Source organism: Carettochelys insculpta, chromosome 3 (assembly GCF_033958435.1).
Source record: "Carettochelys insculpta isolate YL-2023 chromosome 3, ASM3395843v1, whole genome shotgun sequence".
Lineage (NCBI taxonomy): Eukaryota > Metazoa > Chordata > Testudines > Carettochelyidae > Carettochelys > Carettochelys insculpta.
The window spans coordinates 108,396,277-108,414,845 of record NC_134139.1 but is presented as its reverse complement, the minus strand read 5'-3'; the positions used below and the strand labels follow the sequence as shown (position 1 = coordinate 108,414,845).

The window sequence follows — 18,569 nt, the reverse complement described above, 5'->3', positions numbered from 1 at the left end:
TGCTGGCTGACAGCAGCTTTTTGTTTTTTCTGTAGGTCAGTCAGCTTATTTAGTTGATTTTAGCTGCCCCAACGGAGCTTGAGGAGAGAGGTGATGTCTCAGATAGCTGGATATAGGGGTTTAAAAATCAGTATCAACAACTTAAATTGCACTTAGAAGCAAACAGAAAGCCAGTTTAGTTTGTGGAGTAGCCAGTTATTAAGCAGTTGGGCTGCATTCTCAACAGATGGCCTTTGAATTGTCTGTGGTGAGAGTCCAGTTTTGTTGCACGTTATAGTTTCAATTTATTCACTCTTTGGATTGTCACCCTGTCATTGTCACCCTTGTGTGTTCCAGTGAACCCAAGAGCGATGCTGTAGGGTGTCTCCTACTCCCAGTAGGGTCACCCATGGCAGCAAGGTCAAGGGGGAGAGGTCCAGATGAAGAATAATCCTAGAAGTCCTCAACCGCAGAACAGCCGGAGGATAGCAACGGTAATGCTACAACGGCTGTGAAAGCGGATGAAGGCTGCAGCAGACAGGATACTCCCAGTTGTCATGGATCCCATGCCATTGGACTTGAGCATTCTATCCATCAAGAGCCATGTGGTGGCTGGAATGCAGCAGTCCCCTCCAATTAAAAGATGTCATTCACAGGCATCTTCCTTTGTGTACTGCTTTCCTAAACTCAAGTCCTACGGCGAATGATGACAGGAGCAGGATTGTGAAATCTGGAAGCTTTTAGTCATGTACTAGCACGTAGGTGGTGGATGTATGTATCAGTCATTCTGTTTCAAGGACTGAGGTGGTAGAATGGTCTGGCTCCTGCATCCATGACTGAGCAACCCTATTTAGGATCTGCTCTGTTCACCCCACATGGGGAGTGGTCTAGAAAAGATGCCCTAAACATAGTACACCTTAGTGCCCCTGACTAGATAACTGCTTCCAGTGGGTTCACCTCTGTGCAGTTGAAATCGAACAGTAGACTTTGGAATATGGAATATTTGGACTCCAATGGATAACCCAGTCAGTGAGTGACCCAAAAGACATATGGCAATTATCGCCCATGAGCTGCAACAATTCAACATCAATATAGCTGCTCTGGCAAAAACGTGTAGATCAGAAGAAGGACATCTAAGAGAACAAGGCGGAGGGTACACATTTTTCTGGAATGGAATTCCACAGGGATAAAAATTCACAGAGTAGTGTTTGCCATCAAAATTGAACTGACAAAGATCCAATCTGAAATCCCTGCCAGCATCAATGAGTGTTTCATGACTCTGCTTGAAGCTTGCCAAAAACCAACAGAAAACTGTCATCAGTTTTTATGCACCAACTCTAGACACCAAAAAGTGACGTGAAAAAGAGTTCTGTACTCAGTTGGACGCAGTCCTGACAGACATCTCCCAAGAAAAGATTATTTTCTTGCATGCAGGAGCAAGATTAGAAAGGCTAAGGCACAAAATGAGCTCAAACTAGCTACAAGAATAAAGGGAAACAAGAAGACTTTTTACAAATACATTGGTAACAAGAGGAAGACCAAGGAGAGGGTAGGGCCATTGGTCAGTGAGGAGGGAGAAACAGTAACAGGGAATTTGGAAATGGCCGAGATGTTTAATGATTTCTTTGTTTTGGTCTTCACTGAGAAATCTGAAGGAATGCCTGACATAGAGAATGCTAGTGAAAAAGGGGTAGGTTTAGAAGGTGAAATAAGAAAAGAACAAATTAAAATTTACTTAGAAAAATTAGATGTCTGCAAATCACCAGGGCCTGATGAAATGCGTCCTAGAATCCTCAAGGAGCTGATAGAAGAGGTATCTGAGCCTTTAGCAATCATTTTTGGAAAATCGTGGGAGACGGGAGAGATTCCAGAAGACTGGAAAAGGGCAAATATAGTACCCATTTATAAAAAGGGGAACAAAAATAATCTGGGAAACTACAGGCCAGTCATCTTAACTTCTGTGCCAGGAAAGATAATGGAGCAGGTAATTAAAGGAATCATCTGCAAGCAATTGGAAGGTGGTAAGATGATAGGGAACAGCCAGCATGGTTTTGTTAAAAACAGATCATGTCAAACCAATCTAATAGCTTTCTTTGATAGAATAAGGAGCCTTGTGGATAAGGGAGAAGCGGTGGATGTGGTATAACTAGATTTCAGTAAAGCATTTGACACAGTCTCACATAATATACGTATCAATAAACTATGCAAATACAACTTAGATGGGGCTACTATAAGGGGGGTAAACAACTGGCTGGATAACTATACCCAGAGAGTAGTTATTAATGGTTTTCAATCCTGCTGGAAAAGTATAACTAGTGGGGTTCCGCAGGGGTCTGTTTTAGGACTGGTTCTGTTCAATATCTTCATTAATGATTTAGATATTGACATAGAAAGTACACTTATTAAGTTTGCAGATGATACCAAGCTGGGAGGGGTTGCAGCTGCTTTGAAGGATAGGGTCATAATTCAAAAGGATCTGGATAAACTGGAGAAACGGGCTGAGGTAAACAGGATGAAGTTTAATAAGGACAAATGCAAAGTGCTCCACTTAGGAAGGAACAATCAGTGTCACACATACAGAATGGGAAAGGACTGCCTAGGAATGAGTACAGCAGAAAGGGATCTAGGGGTTATAGTGGACCACAAGCTAAATATGAGTCAACAGTGTGATGCTGGTGCAAAAAAAGCAAACATAATTCTAGGATGCATTAACAGGTATGTTGTGAACAAAACACGAGAAGTCATTCTCCCACTCTACTCTGCGCTGGTTAGGCCTCAGCTGGAGTATTGTGTCCAGTTCTGGGCACCGCAGTTCAGGAAGGATGTGGAGAAATTGGAGAGGGTCCAGAGGAGAGCAACGAGAATGATCAAAGGTCTAGAGAACATGACCTATGAAGAAAGGCTGAAAGAATTGGGCTTGTTTAGTTTGGAAAAGAGAAGATTGAGGGGGGACATGATAGCAGTTTTCAGGTATCTAAAAGGGTGTCATAAGGCAGAGGGAGGGAACTTGTTCTTCCTTGCCTCTGAGGATAGAACAAGAGGCAGTGGACTGAAATTGCAGCAGGGGAGGTTCAGGTTGGACATTAGGAAAAAGTTCCTAACTGTCAGGGTGATCAAACACTGGAACAAATTGCCAAGGGAGGTGGTAGAATCTCCATCACTGGAGCTATTTAAGAAGAGGTTAGATAGATGGCTTTCAGGGATGGTCTAGAAAGTGCTTGGTCCTGCCATGAGGGCAGGGGGCTGGACTCGATGGCCTCTCGAGGTCCCTTGCAGTCCTACTCTTCTATTTTTCTATGATTTTCTTGGGGGATTTCAATGCTAGGATCAGAAGAGATGCAGAACTCTGGCAGACTACCATTGGAAAGGAGGAGTTGGCAACAGCAGCTCCAATGGAGTGTTTCTTCTTACAAAATGTGCAGAACACGAGCTTGTGATCACAACTACCCTTTCTGCCAGAAAAACAAATTTAAGACCTCATGGCAACATCCTCAATCACCTTATAGACTATGTCATCGTCAGTGTTCGGGATTGAGTTGATGTCCTTCTCACACATGAAATGATTAGTGCTAGTTACTGCTGGACCAATTACCAACTTATTTGATCCACAATGGTAATTAGGATTGTCACCAAATGGAGAAGTCAGAGGAAACTGGTCTGACGAAAGATCAATTTACAAGGCTTGAAAGACCCCATCAGATGAAGGCACTTTTAAATAGCACTCCAAAGGAAGCTGACTAGAGCACACCCTGAAGATGTGGAAGAACACTGGTGTCAGTTGAAAAATGCCATCATTGGAGCTTGTGGAGAAAACATTGGCTACCAGTGCAGGAAGCATCAGGACTCGTTTGATGAGAATGATGTGGAAATTGAATCCTTGATTGAGGCAAAAAAGAAAGCCTTTAGGGCCTGGCAAAGTGACATCAACAGCACAACAAAGAGAGAAGTGCATGCTAAGGCCAAAGCAGCTGTCAAACGTAAAACAAGGACTCTGAAAAACCAGTGGTGTACTGAGAAGGTGTGAGAACTCCAGCATCTCGCAGACATCAATGATATAAGAGGTTTCTTCAGTGCTACCAGATCTGTTTATGGACGAAGAAACCATGGATTCAATTCCCTGAGATCAAAGGATTGTGCCTAACTCTTGAAAGACAATTAAGGCATTGTTTCATGCTGGAGGGAGCACTATAATGAGCTCTTGAACCACCTGTCTACTGTGGTCCTAGAATCCCTTGATCACATCCCTCAGTAACTGCCTAGGGACAACCTTGCAACACCTCCTACCCTGAGTGAGTTCCAGGCTGTCATCAAAGCGATGAGGTACAACAAGGCAACCAGACTAGATGGAATCCCTGCCGAAGTCTTCACAGAAGGCAGGCCAGAGCTCCACAAACAACTCCACTTCCTGATTCTCAGGATCTGGGATAGGGAGCAGATGCCATGAGATTTCAGAGACACACTGATCATCCATCTCTTCAAGAGGGGTGACAAGTCAGACTGTGGAAACTATCATGGCCTGTCCCTGCTGGCAGTGGCAGGGGAGATCTTAGCTCGAATCCTTACAAACCAGCTCCTGCCACTCTCAGAGGAAATTCTCCCAGAATCCCAGTGTGGCTTCCAACCATTCCAAGGAACAGTGGACATGATCTTCACTGCCTGGCAACTGGAAGAAAAATGTCGTCAACAAAACCAAGCCTTATACATGAGTTTCATTGACCTGACCAAAGCATTCATCTCAGTCAATCGTAGTGCCTTTTGTACCATCCTCTTAAAGATCAGCTGCCCCAAAAAATTCATTATCGTCTTGAGGCTGCTTCATGACAACATGACTGCCACAATATTGTGCAACAGCATATCCCAAAGCGACCCCTTTGAGGTCAAAATGGGAGTCAAACAAGGCTGCATCATTGCCCCATCACTGTTCTACATCTTCATTGCCTGACCCTTCACCTCATTGATGGCAAGTTACCAGATGGCTTGAAGATGGTCTATAGAATGAAGGGGAAGCGTTTCAGTCTCAGGAGACTGAAGGCCAAAAGCAAGGTCTCCATGACCCTGATCATGGAGCTCCAGGAAGTGGATGACAACTTGGTTGCTGCTTTTTCTCCCACAGCCTTTGCTGAAGCATACGAGAATCTTGGCCTCTCACAGAACATCAGAAAGACCAGGGTGCTTCATCAACCCTCAATGATGGGACAATCTTATGAACCTTCTATTGAAGTCAATGGAGAACTGCTGGAAAGTGTGGAACACTTCCCATACTTTGGAAATCATCTTTCCACTAAACTCGACATTTATGCATAAATCCAGCGTCATCTGAGCTGTGAAAGTTCTGCTTTCACCTGCTTAAGACAAAGGGTCTTCAAACACCAGGACCTCTATCCCAAGACAAAACTTCTTGAATACCGTGCAATGGTATATTGCTACTGTGCACATGTGAAACCTGGACAACATACAAGCGTCATTTGAAGGCACTTGAACAATATCATCAATGTTGAGTCAGAAGAATCCTAAATATCTTTCGGGAGAATAGGCGCACTAATACTAGCATCCTGCAAGAGTCTAACATCACCAGCATTGAAGCCATTAGCATTCATCAACAACTTTGTTGGCCTGATCATATGGTTCAGATGTCTGATCAGCACTCCTTAAAACAGATTCTGTTTTCCAAGTTGGAGAAGGACAGAGGAGCATTGCGGGCCACCGGAAGCAATATAAGGACATGCTGAAGGCACACATGAAAAAGTACAGTATTGTTTTGACACTTGGGAGACCCTAGCCCAAGACCGTTCACAGTGGAGAGTAATAATATGTGAGGGGTGGCACAATTTGAGAGGTCCTGCTGCAGCGCAGACAAGGAGAGGTGGAGAAGAAGAAAAGAACATCAATATCTGCCCTGCACCCCTCCAAAAGCTACCAACATGTGCCACCTGTGTAATAAGATCTGCGGCTCCAGAATCGGGCTAATCAGCCATCAATGGGCTCACAAATAGGAGGGTGACATGAAGATGTTGTAATTGTTATGGAGTGACTGCCAAAAAGTTTCAATTTAGATGTCTCAAAGGCTTTGGGAAATGTGACATAGCCCATATCACAAAAAATCTTGTGATTTATTGTGACAGATACTGATGAATACCTGTCTTGGGACTTCAGGAACAATTGGGGATCCAAGAATCCCCTTAAATTGCATGTCTTTGAAGAAGGTTTAGCAAACTTTTTTAACAGTAGAGGCAGTCCAGATAGGGCCAAAGACAATTGGAGCAGATGTGAGAAAGTGATGAGACATCTGTGAGGAGGACAGCATATCATTCATTAATCTATGGAACACCTTCATAGCCATAGACCTACAGGGCAATATCATACAAAACATATGTTAAGCTTCCCTGTTAAATCTTGTTTGTTCATACTGAATTTACAAATTTACTCTAGAGTTTTAAGAACTAATTGACAGAAATAACTGAGAATTTCCAGACTTTACTGTGTTAAATTTGTAAGTATAACATTTTTCAAAGCTGGTTTTATGAGTGATGCACAGTTTAACAACTTTCATTTAAATTTAACTAAATTTTTAGTTTGACAGTTGCAGTTAATGTTAGCTGTTTTGTTTCCTTGCTTTAGTCAATTTATCCATTAGCCTTAAAGTAACTACATTATAGTTTGATGTGAATGCACCTGTTTTTTCTCAATTTTTTAAATTGTCAAGTGGGTCTCAAGTCTTACTCTAAATTATCTTTTCTTTTACCTATGTCACTGCGAATAAATAAGGATGTATTAACAGCTAACGAATCAAATCCTTATTTAATTCTGTGGTAGGAAAGCTTTACGTGTTCATCTTCCCAAAAGAGTTCTGTTTAAGCAATAAGACACAACAGACATTGTTTGTGTTGGTATTGTTAGAAGGCACAAAGTACAAGGATATATGATTTTCTGCCAAGTAGTGTGGTCATTGTACAAAGCACTTTTGGGGTGGCTCAATGTTATGTGTGTAATTAGGGCTGTTCAGATACGATTATAAGATTCAAACCCCTCTGAAGTTCTTAGTTGTCTGGTTATAGCTTGGTTATAAAAAGAATCATAGGGCTGGAAGGGACTTCTAGACGTCATCTAGTCCTGTCTCCTTCACTCATGGCAGAATACATGTTATTTAGACCAAATACCAAAGATAGATCAACATAAATATTGTAGATTCTCTCAGTGCCTGCAAGGATACAGCTACAGTACAGACTCCTTACATAAGTTTGTGGAGTCCATACCACTGCGTACCTCCCCTGTATGGGAATAAATAGCAATGTGAACAGTGGGGGGCTGCATAGATGAGTAAAGACATGCTTGAGCCATTACGGTATATATCTCTTTGGCTGGGTCTACACTAGCAAGTTCTTTCAGAAAAACAGGCCCTTTTTCAAAAGAACACATGGAGCATCCACACACAAAATGCACTCTTTCGATCCAAAATCGAAAGAACACAGCTCTTCTTCTTGGATCAGGAAGAATGCCTCCTTTTGAAAGCTTCTTTAACAAAAAAAAAAAAAAAAAGCACATGTAGACGTTCCACGGGCCCTTTTTTCGAAAGAGCAGTCCTCATGGCAGTGGATTTTTCGATCCCTGGCCCATTCTTTCAAAAGAGAGGGGGCTGTGCGGACGGTCTAGATCAAAAGATCTGCTTTCTTGTGTGTGGGCATGCTTTTTCAAAAGAAGTTTTGCTGGAAGAGATCTTCTGGAAGAACTTTTCTTTGAAAGATTGCTGTATTGTAGGCCTAGCCTTTTAGTCTCTTTACGCATCTAACCAGTGCTTCCCTTTCCATACTGATACTTTTTAGCAGCACAGCGTCCTGCTGTTGGAGGCTTTCCCACAGATGTGAGCTGTTGGAAGTCTTTCCCCACCACAGGGAAACACTCCAGCAGCAGAGAAAGGTTTTGGCAGGACAGAGGCAGTGGGGAAAGGATTTGTCAGCTCACCACCACTGGAGCCTCCCTCTGCTGTAGGGAGTTTCCAGAGTCTCTCTACCACAGTGAAAGACTCCAGCTGTGGAGAGAAGCTGTGACCAGGGAAAGCAGTGGGGAGTTGCTAGAACTTTTTCTTATTGCCTCCCCACTGCTTTGGCCTTTCACTGAAGTCTGTAGCTGCCCACTGCTTCTGGACACAGCCTGCTTTTTATTGTGGAGTGTAGCTAAGTGTACCTTATGCAGTGTCACTAGAATATGCCTATTTTGCAGGTAGTTACTGCCATCTAGTGACTATAAAGTCAACATCCCATCTGTGAATTAAACAGTTCATATTTCATTGACCATACTTAAGGAAAATTGTCATTGCAGTAGGTTGGGAATACCACATAAAATACAACTTCCATTCCTGAGTTATATGTCTCAGTGCCCTTATGGTGCTAAAGGTGTATTCGTTGATCTCTCTCTCCTTCATGAATGTGAAGATCATTTCAAGACAAGTACAGCTGTTTTACATATACAAAAGTGGCTAATGAAAATGGTTATTAAAATGCTAACAGATCTTGTTTCTCAACTAAAGCATACATTTATTCTGACATCTCAGTGAGACTTATCTGCTGTCATTAACAAGATAAAGTAAAGAAAGTAATACTGCTTCCTATTCCAAAGACTTCCACAGAGTTTTGTAGACGTGTTGCAATGCTGTGCAAACTATTACAAAGGACCTTTTCAAGCCCAAGTGAAGTACCACTGCCATATCTGTTAAACAGAACACAGTAGTGTTATGCAGTGGCTTAGGAGGTGAGGTAGAATGCCATATTTAGTTGAAAATTCAGGACAAATTAGGGAAGCAGAATGTTAAGTAAAGTTGGAAGAGGAAAATTTGAGCGAAACAGCTCTTGAAAGAGTAAACAAAAATATTCTTCCCATCAGTAGCGATATGCCAGGGGACACCAATCCCTGTGTTTTGTGAAGTACCTCAGAAACAACTGTCCTTTGAAATGTCACATTTAGCATGGTCATACTGTAGTTCTTAAATGAGCAGCGCATATTTTAAAATACTCATTTTAAAAGAATAAACTTACAATGTTTGAAAATGCAGAGTGGCATGTATGTAGTAAGCAATTCTAAGGAGATATGATGCACAGGAATTAACAAGACATCACATGTTTAAGAAACAGAATTGTAGAAAACTAGTTAAATAACATTTGGTTGTATAATACCTGCCCTTATGCCTCCAAGACAATTTCTGGTGTTTTACATTTTCTTTTTTTTTTCAAAAAAATTTCTCATCTGTTGCTCTGTGAAAGAGAGAAAAAATTGGAAAAACTGACAAATTAATCACAAAAGGAAACAATGAAACTGATAAAACAATGTAAGCAAACTAAAAAAGATTTTTTTTCCTTTGTTCTGTTACTGTTATTTTAATTATTACTTGCACCAATATTAGAGAAATAATTTGCTGGATTTTGTGTGATCTTTTTAAGTTGAAACTATCCTATTGACTATTACGAACTGCGATAGGCTCAGTTAATTCAAACCAGGGAGTAGAGCTGTTTGGCTAAAACAGAGACCGAAGGAGCAAGCGTTAATGAGACTTCCTTAAAGATGCACCCAGTGCTTGAAGCTGGCCACAAGAGTTAATATTGGCTGAGTACTGAACGTGTGCATTTGGAAATTTTAAATTCTGTAGGTGCACACTTATGCCCAAATCTGGTCCCATTAGCGTCAGGGGAAGCAAGACCAATGCAGTCTGTTTCTTTGCACACAATTAGCTAAATGCTGAGTTTCAGATACTGGTTATGAGACTCACGTACTTTCACCAGCTCTCTAATACCCTTGTTGTTCCCTCAACGTGTACTTGCAGAGTGTTTTTGACTGCACGTCAGAATTAAAGGCTCTGTTACTGCTATCCTGCTTCCTCAAGATCAGATCTCTGTTTACCAGTCTGGAGCTGCCTAGCAAGGCTAGCCCAGCATGTGACCATGCTCATTAATGTTTGCGGTACTATCTCCTGGGACCAGATCCTCAGGTGTAATCTGCCATAGCTCATGCAACCTTCATGCTCTGAGCTGTGCTGGGTTCTTAGCTTCTTCTCCCAGATAGGGTCAAGAAGTCTCTGTTCAGCTTGCTAGGCACAGATCCCTTTTTACAACCAGGATTTTTCTCCTTGGTTCTCATCCCTGGGTTAATTAGCTTTATCTCTACTGGGCAGATGGCTATGTCTCTAGCACCCATGTTTCTGGAGAATTCATGGATGATGGAAACTGTGTGTCCTTGGAAAATAAATCCTTTCTCAGCGACTTCAGTATTCTGATAGGGATTTTAGACAGGGAAGGTATATGAACAATGAGGAGTGGATACGTTGCTTTAATAAATGTTTGCTCTGTGACTTTGGGCAAATTTGTCTCAGTTTTCCTTTCTATAAAATGGAATGAATAATACTTATAACATGGCAAGGTAACACAAAAGTGTTGAAAGGCTTAATTAATAATATTTTGAGATCCCTGGATGGAAGACTTAAGAGAAATTAAATTACTATATCAAATAGATATTTTTCTTTCCTTCTTCATAGAGCAGTTGGTGCTTTTTTAGAAAGCAAAGATGCAGTAGAAGAACTCCTACAAGGAAAACATTTGGATTTATCATTTCAAGGAATTGATCACTTTAGAAACGAAGTTGTATTTGTCAAGTTTGCTGCAAGTGATCATATAACCACGCTCACAGAGATGGCAGGTACAATTTGTTATATATTACTAAGTGCTCAGAATGCTCTTCTAAAATCTTGCTAAAATAGGATTAAATTAGCCGCTAAATGGGCAGTAAGTTACAACTGGATCTTACACAATTGTAAGGGCTGGCAATTCAAAATTCATGGATTTTTGAGCTCCGTAGAGGTGCTTTGCCTCTGCCATGTTTCATGGTCATTCTTCACTGTCTGTCCCAAAATCCATGTTTATTATCTGCCTGAGAACCATCTTCCTAAAGCAAATTTTCTACATCATGGAGGGGAAAAGATAGGTAGATTAACACCGAATCAGTATTAACTTCCTTGCAATACAGTAAATCCTTGATTTAAGAGACTAATACGGGGGATGGGTGCGTGTTAAACCCAAAAGTCTGTTAAATAGGAAGGTTTACTGACTCCCCCCGGCCTTGCCAGGCTCCCCCAGCTCCAGTCCCTCCTTCCCTTCTCCCCAAATAAATAAAAGGAGGACGCTGACTTACCAGAACCGCTGCTGCTGAAGGAGCTGCCAGAGCCCACCACCATGGCTGGTGCAGCTGGACCCGCCACAGGGACCCAAGGGTACCTGTCATGTGTCTAAAGCTGCCTGGTGTGGAGCCACTGCCAGAGTCACCACATGCTCTTCCCACCAAGGGTGGGGCACATATATGAGTGATGTGCCTGTATACGTGCCCCATCACTGGTGGTAGGAGCACGTGATGGCTTCGGCAGCAGTCCGGGCTGTGGTGGAATGTTCGCTGGCTGGAAGCGGCGACTCCAGTAAGTTGCCTTTCTTTTTCAGGAGGCTGTGCGGTGGCACTGAGCATTTTATGGGTGCCTATTAAGTGGACTTTGTGAACAGTGAGGGGATTGATGGATGTTTGTTGTTCCTGAAGTTTGCTAAATCGGGGTCTGTAAAATTGAGAGTTTACTGTAGTTTCCTGGGTTGAGTGTGTTAATAGTGCAGCTCCATAGTTTCCCCCTTGTTCCCCATGCTCTTCCCTGAACCCAATGGAACATCATGAGAAGGCTGAAAAGGCGGTAATATTCCCTGTCTCATCCTGGATCATATAACCACAAGGAGAACAAAGGTCATCTAGTCTAACCTACTTCCTAAATGCAGGATTTGTTTTGGCTAAACAAGCCAGGATAGATGGGCTATCCAGGCTCATTCTGAACACTTCCGATCAAGGAGCTTCCATGACCTCTCTAGGAAGTCTGTTCCATTGTCTGCTGTTCTTACAGTTAGGTTAAATCTCAGAAAAACTTCCTAACTCTGCTGTAATTCAAACCCACTGACCTGCTGTCTGTGGTAAGGGAGAACAACTTTTCTTTATTATTGTCATGGCAGCCCTTCAAACATTTGAAGACTGCTATCATGTCACCACTTCCAAACTACACATTCTCACTTCCTTCAGCCTTTGCTAATATGGCTTGCATTCCATCCCTTTGATAGTCATTTAGTCACTCTCTCTAGATCCATTCCAGTTTCTTTGCTCCATTTCTATATATCAGTAACCAAAATGGTGCACACTATTCCAGCTGAGGCCTAATAAGAGCTAAGAAGAGTATTACTATCACCATCCGATTTGCATGTTCCAATGCAAACAGTGACACTTCATCCCATGGTTGACATGTTGAAGTTGTGATCCACCACAACTCCCAACTTTTCATAGCAGTGCTGCTGCCAAACCCGTTCCCCTGCACCCTCCATTTTAGTAGTAGTAGGCATCCTTCAGTCTACGTACACTATGGATCGCGCCCTGCATAGTTCCATTTGGGATCATCATTTGCAGCGTCAACTGTGACTGTGAAGGCCCACACGAGAGTGACAGTCCTTGCTGCACCTGTTGCATGTGTAGGGGGTGTCTGGCAGGTCCTTACTGTGCTTTCTGTGGGCTGGCTTCTCCTCTGCTAGCTGTCTGATCCTCATCTCACCCTTCTGAAGGCCCTTTTGTAGTTCTTGCCTCCATCTGCTGTGATCGTCTGCCAGCTCCTCCCAGCTGTCCGGTTCGATGTCTACCTCCCTGAGGTCCCTCTTGCAAACATCTTTATAGTGCAACTGGGGGCGTCCGGGAGGTCTTTTGCCAGAGGCTAGCTCACCATACAGAATGTCTTTTGGGATCCTTCCATCATTCATCCTGTGGACGTGGCCAAGCCAGCGGAGCCCTCGCTGCCTGAGGAGGGTATGCATGGTTGGGATTCCAGCTTGCTGAAGGACGGCAGTGTTGGGCACTCTGTCCTTCCATGATATTCCAAGGATGCGCCTGAGGCAGCGCAAGTGGAAGACATTCAGCCTCTTTTCCTGGCAGGCGTACAGGGTCCAAGACTTGCTGCCGTAAAGGAGGGTGCTGAGGATGCAGGCTCTGTAGACTTGCATTTTGGTGTGGGTGTACAACTTGATGTTATTCCACACACTCTTGCTGAGTCTGGACAGAGTTGTGGCTGCTTTTCCGATCCTCCTATTTAGCTCAGTCTCCAATAACAGGGTGTCAGTGATGGTGGACCCAAGGTAAACCAACTCGTGGACGACCTCAAACGAATAGTTGTCAGTGCTGATTGATGGAGGTTCAGCAATGTCCTGACCAAGTACGTTTGTCTTCTTTAGGCTGATGGAAAGCCCGAAGTCCTTTCATGCTTGGGAGAACTGATCCAGCAGTTTCTGAAGCTGGTCTTCTGTGTGTGACACTTATAGCAGCGTCATCTGCTAACAGCATATCTCTGATGAGGACTTCCCGCACCTTAGACTTAGCTTTCAGCCTTGGAAGATTAAACAGTTTCCCATCACATCTTGTGTGCAAAAAGATGCCCTCTGTTGAAGATCCAAAGGCATGCTTCAGGAGGAGCACGAAGAAGATCCCAAACAATGTCGGAGCAAGGATGCATCCTTGTTTGACGCCGCTCCTGATGCTGAAAACATCCAATAATGCGCCGTCATATTGGATGGTTCCTCTCATGTCTTCGTGGAAAGACTGGATCATCTTGAGTAACTGTGGTGGACAGTGTATCTTGTGGAGCAGTTTGAACAGTCCATCCCTGCTGACCAAGTCGAAGGCCTTGGTCAGGTTGATGAAGGCAATATAGAGTGGCTTCCTCTGCTCTCTGCATTTCTCCTGCAGCTGCCTCAGAGAGAAGACCATGTCAATGGTAGATCTCTCTGCGCGGAATCCGCACTATGATTCGGGATACACCCTCTCAGCAATCTTCTGGAGTCTGCCGAGGATGACGCGAGCGAACAGTTTACCAGTGATGCTTAGGAGGGAGATTCCACAGTAATTGTTGCAGTTGCTTCTGTCTCCTCTGTTCTTATACAAGGTTACGATGTTAGAGTCGTTCACATCCTGTGGAACCTCTCCCTCTCTCCAGCACAGGCACAGTAGCTCATGTAGGGGTTCCAGGAGGGTGTCCGTGGCACACTTGATTACCTCTGGTGGTATACCATCCTGGCCTGGGGCCTTTCCTACCACAATGCTGTCGATGGCTTTCTTCAGTTCATCTACAGTTGGTTCCTGATCCAGTTCGTCCATTACTGGTAGGAGCTCGACGGCATTGAGGGCTGTATCAACTACAGCGTGCTCACGTAAGTACAGCTCAGAGTAGTGCTCGACCCAGCACTCCATCTGTTTGGCTTTGTCAGTGATGACTTCACCAGATTTGGATTTCAGAGGTGCCATCTTGTTCTGGGTGGGTCCTAATGCTTTCTTGATGCCCTCATACATTCCCTTGAGATTACCAGAGTCAGCACTGGTTTGGATGCTGCTGTATAGCTCGAGCCAGTAGTTGTTGGCACAGTGCCTGGCTGTCTGCTGTACTGTTTTTCTGGCTGCTCTGAGTGCTTGCAGGGTACTCTGGCTCGATGAGCGTTTGGGCTCCAGGAGTGCAGTGCGCTTCTTTTCGATGGCTGGAATCATCTCATCGGAGTTAGCTTTGAACCAGTCATTTGTGTTTCTAGCTCTTCTTCCAAACACCGACAAGGCCGTATTGTAAATTGTATCACTCAGATGCTGCCATCTGGATGTCATATCGGCACCCCCAGGGCTCCTGCACGGATTCTCCTCGAGGGTGTCTCTGAACTTTTCGGCTCTCTCCGAGTTTGCTGTCTTTCTGGCATCAGTGCGGGGTCTTCCACTTGGTTTAGAGTGGTATAGCTTCTTGGGTCTGACCTTGAGTTTGGAGCAAACTAGCGAGTGATCTGTATCGCAGTTGGCCCCATGATAGCTGTGTGTCAGAAGGATGTTTACGAGGTTATCACGTCTAGTTGATGCCAGTGTTTCAAGCGTGGGTGTCTCTATGACACTCTGTGCTGTGACTTGGTTTGGAAAAATGTGTTTGTGATGCACAGATTGTGGCATGTGCAAAGTTTGAGAAGACGCTGTCTGTTTTCATTCATTTTTCCCACACCGAAGTGGCCTAAGCAGGAAGACCATGAGTCACAATCGGCTCCAGCTCTTGCATTGAAGTCACCCAAAACGTACAGTTGTTCGTGAGCAGATATTTGTGCTATGGCAGCACTAAGCACGTCATAGAACTTGTATTTTACTTCTGGTGTGGCGTACAGGGTTGGAGCGTAAGCGCTGATCAGGTGGACAGGACCGGCACAAGTTTGAGGTATGACCTGAAGGAGTCTCTCTGATCCACCCATGACTAATTCCACCATTTGTAGAAGGGTGTTTCTGATGGCAAAGCCAACACCTTGCTCCCTGGGTTCTTCTTGGGCTTTACCCTGCCAGAAAAAGGTGTAGTCCTTTTCCTTTAGAGATCCCAAATCTGTGAGTCACATCTCTTGTAGAGCAGCCATGTCAGCTTGGAGCCTCTTCAGTTCCTTATTGATGACAGCGGTCTTTCAGGTGTCGCTGATGTCCTGAAGATCTTCAGTCAAACCGGTCAGCATGGTCCGCATGTTCCAGCAAGCAAGCTTAAAACTTTGATGGTTTCCTTTTCTTGTTGATTTTCTTATTGGTTTGCCTGGTGCTCAAATTTCAGTCACTTGTCAGGTTTGGGAACCTTAAGCCTCACGCACCCAGTGAGGCAGGTGAACTGTGGCGGGACAGTACCCTACCGGCTGGGGGCTGCCCAACTTGAGGCGGGCGGTGACTGTCCAGTGAGATGTGATGATCGCTCCCACCATCGAAGGCAACCCCTGGCGCTCATTCTCTACGCCAGTCGAGCAAGAGCTTATAACCGGTATCTGTTACCTCCTGTGTTGGTTCAACCCTCCATTCTGTATTTATGCATTTGGTTTGTAATCTGTTAAGTATTTACATTTGTCTTTCTTGAATTTCATTTTGTTGACTACAGCCTAGTTCTCCGTTACATCAGTTCTTTATGCCCTAACCTTGCTGTAGTTGAGGGTATATCATCCATAATAAATCCCACGGCATTAGAAGTAAACTACAAAAACAAATACAATGCCAAATGCAGACTCTTCCTCATGCATATGGAAGTTCCCTAGCCAGTATGACATGGGCAGCCCAAGAGAGAGCCTCTCCTGGGCTGCATGAACCTGAGAATCTGCCTCACAGTATGCACAACATGTGAAAGTCATTCTCACTGTGTTGGCTTTTCAGGGTACCCCTGAACTTGAACAGCTTTTGGTCTTTGTTTCCAGGCAACACCAGAGGTATGATTGTAGGAAACTCAGCCCTCCATCCTAAGGGCTCTGGTCTGATATCAGCTGAGTTGAGCTTAGCTACGCCCTTATACATCTTCCCTCCAAGCCTTATATGCCTTAAAAGGGTGGTAGGGATGCTTGAGCCCAGGGCAGTTTTTTCCACTTTGTCCAGGGGTCGGCAACCAATATAGCAAGAAGAGCCTTTTATTTATTTATTTTTTTTAATTTGGTAAAATCTCAGTAATTCAAGAGACACAATGCATGTGAATACAAGATGGTCCTTAATAAATAATGTAAAACTCTACTTTTTGTAACCCTTATTTTCAGAACAGCGCACACAATGCTTTGTAATGTGATATATGTTTACTGCAGCATGTTCACAAACCTTTTGCTTATTCTTTTCCCTCACAATACATCTGTGTGTTTGTACCACTTCTTCCAGACTTTCACTCCTGAATCATCTCTCTCTCTCTCTGGAGGACACTAAATTCCTTTCAGTTTTTGAAATCACTGTACAACTGCTATGATACGTTTATATATTCGCCATCCATGAACAGCTTTCTTCTTTTCACGATCTCTTGAGTTGCCACAAAATTGTCCACAGTTATGCTACTTGCTGATTTCACCCATTTAGCGAATGTGTTCTTCCTTTGCTCTGCTTTGCATAGCAGCACCTACATTACTTTCTTCTGGCATCCCTAGCTGGATGCTGTTCAGCAAAAGTAGTTTGTTTTTTGAGAAAATGCCTCTCGAGGTTTGTTTGTTTTTTTTTATTGGCAAATTTCTGATTGCAAATCAGACAAAGAGAGCCTGGCTGAACTCCATATATATGCAAAGGACTGGGTCCCTTCAGTTTGAAATTTTCTATTTTCATACGTGATTCTCTTTTTGAAGCCATTCCAACTCCAGTTTAATTATTCCAATTTTACTTCACATTAATTTCAGTGTGTTGCCCTTCACAGCAGAAATGCCGCAAGCTTCCTTTTCCTTTTCAAAATCAAGACTTCATTAGCGACATAAAACACAGATACAGTATCATATCCCGTAGTGCACTGCACATATTAAAGAGGGAGTTGTCCATTGTTTCAAGATCACATGTTGTTTTCTATTTAGATATGAGTTATTCATTGTTGGGCTTTTAGGTGTTCGTGGCTTCTCAAAAATAATCAGGAGAGTTATTTTGGCCTTTTTTTTTTTTTTTTACTTCGCAATTAAAGAGCCGCATGCGGTTCCAGAGCTGCAGGTTGCAGACCCCTGACCTCGTCGCATATACGCTAACACAGTCCCACATAGCTTTTTCAGTCTTTGGGCTGAGCATAGCGTCTATGGAGGAGCTGTGGAACCATAATGCATGTTATAAAGTGGGGATTTCCCCCTCCCCACCACCCACTTCCATGTATTTTGTCAGTACCAAGTGAGGCTTCTCAGCCAGAGTGCTTTGCTCAGGACTTGTTTAATTAATATAGCCCTGGCATACATAAATGTTGATTGTGTTCTTCCAGCCAGGTGTTCTAGGTGCATATCTTTTATATGAGAAATAATAATTTGGAAGAAGTCAGCATTACCTTGTGTTAGCATGTCACTGGTTTTCATGTGTTCATTATAAAATCCAAAAGACTGGAGGGGAGAGACCACTACTCAACTCATCCTTCATTTAATGAGTACTTTACTACCAAGTACTCGCTAAAATGAGGGACGGACGGACACACACACACACACACCTTTGTTCACTATGCGAGTGGACTTCCCCTGCTTATATGAGCCAGCCGCGGGATCCCTGGCCAGGGAGCAGGGAGATCCACAGCCCTGCTCCCAACACTCCCTCTGCGTCAACTCCCCACCCCCCCGCCCCATCCCCCCCAGCCTGGTCCCAACACTCCCCCAGCCTGCAGCTTCCGGTGCACCTCCTAGCCCTGCCCACTCTGAACATCCACCCCGGCCCGGACCCCAAACCACCCCGGCTCTCTGCACCACTCCAGGTACCACTGCTAGAGTCTGGAGAAACAAGCCGCCACCTTGTCCACTAGAGCCACCACCAGGTTTTAACCCTCCCTCCCGTTCATGGCTCCAAACTGTCCGCAGCCTTCAACCCTCTGCACCCCCCCCACCCCAACAACCCAAGTTTCACTTACCTTTCAAAAGCAACACCACATGCTGCCACTCCTTCCCCAGGTTAGGAGCACTAGGACCCAGTGAGAGACTTTTACATGTATTTTAATGGTCATTTAATGTCCCTCTTACAAGTTTTTGCCTACAAGCAGAAAGGTGGGAACCAATTGTGCTCGTATAACGAGGGATGAGTGTATTTTT

General features: G+C 43.9%; 1 protein-coding gene across 7 annotated transcripts in view; it reads left to right on the top strand.

Annotated features, from left to right (window-relative positions):
- Positions 1–18,569, top strand: part of AKAP7 (A-kinase anchoring protein 7) — a 158,081-nt gene that overhangs the window by 20,319 nt on the left and 119,193 nt on the right. For all 7 annotated transcript variants that reach the window (XR_012645043.1, XR_012645042.1, XM_074990564.1 and 4 more), the window contains exon 5: positions 10,499–10,659. Coding sequence is in view for 5 of the 7 variants with exons in the window: in XM_074990564.1 (XP_074846665.1) it covers positions 10,499–10,659 (161 nt within the window). In the remaining 2 variants the exon portion in view is untranslated. The remainder of the gene's footprint in view (positions 1–10,498; positions 10,660–18,569) is intronic.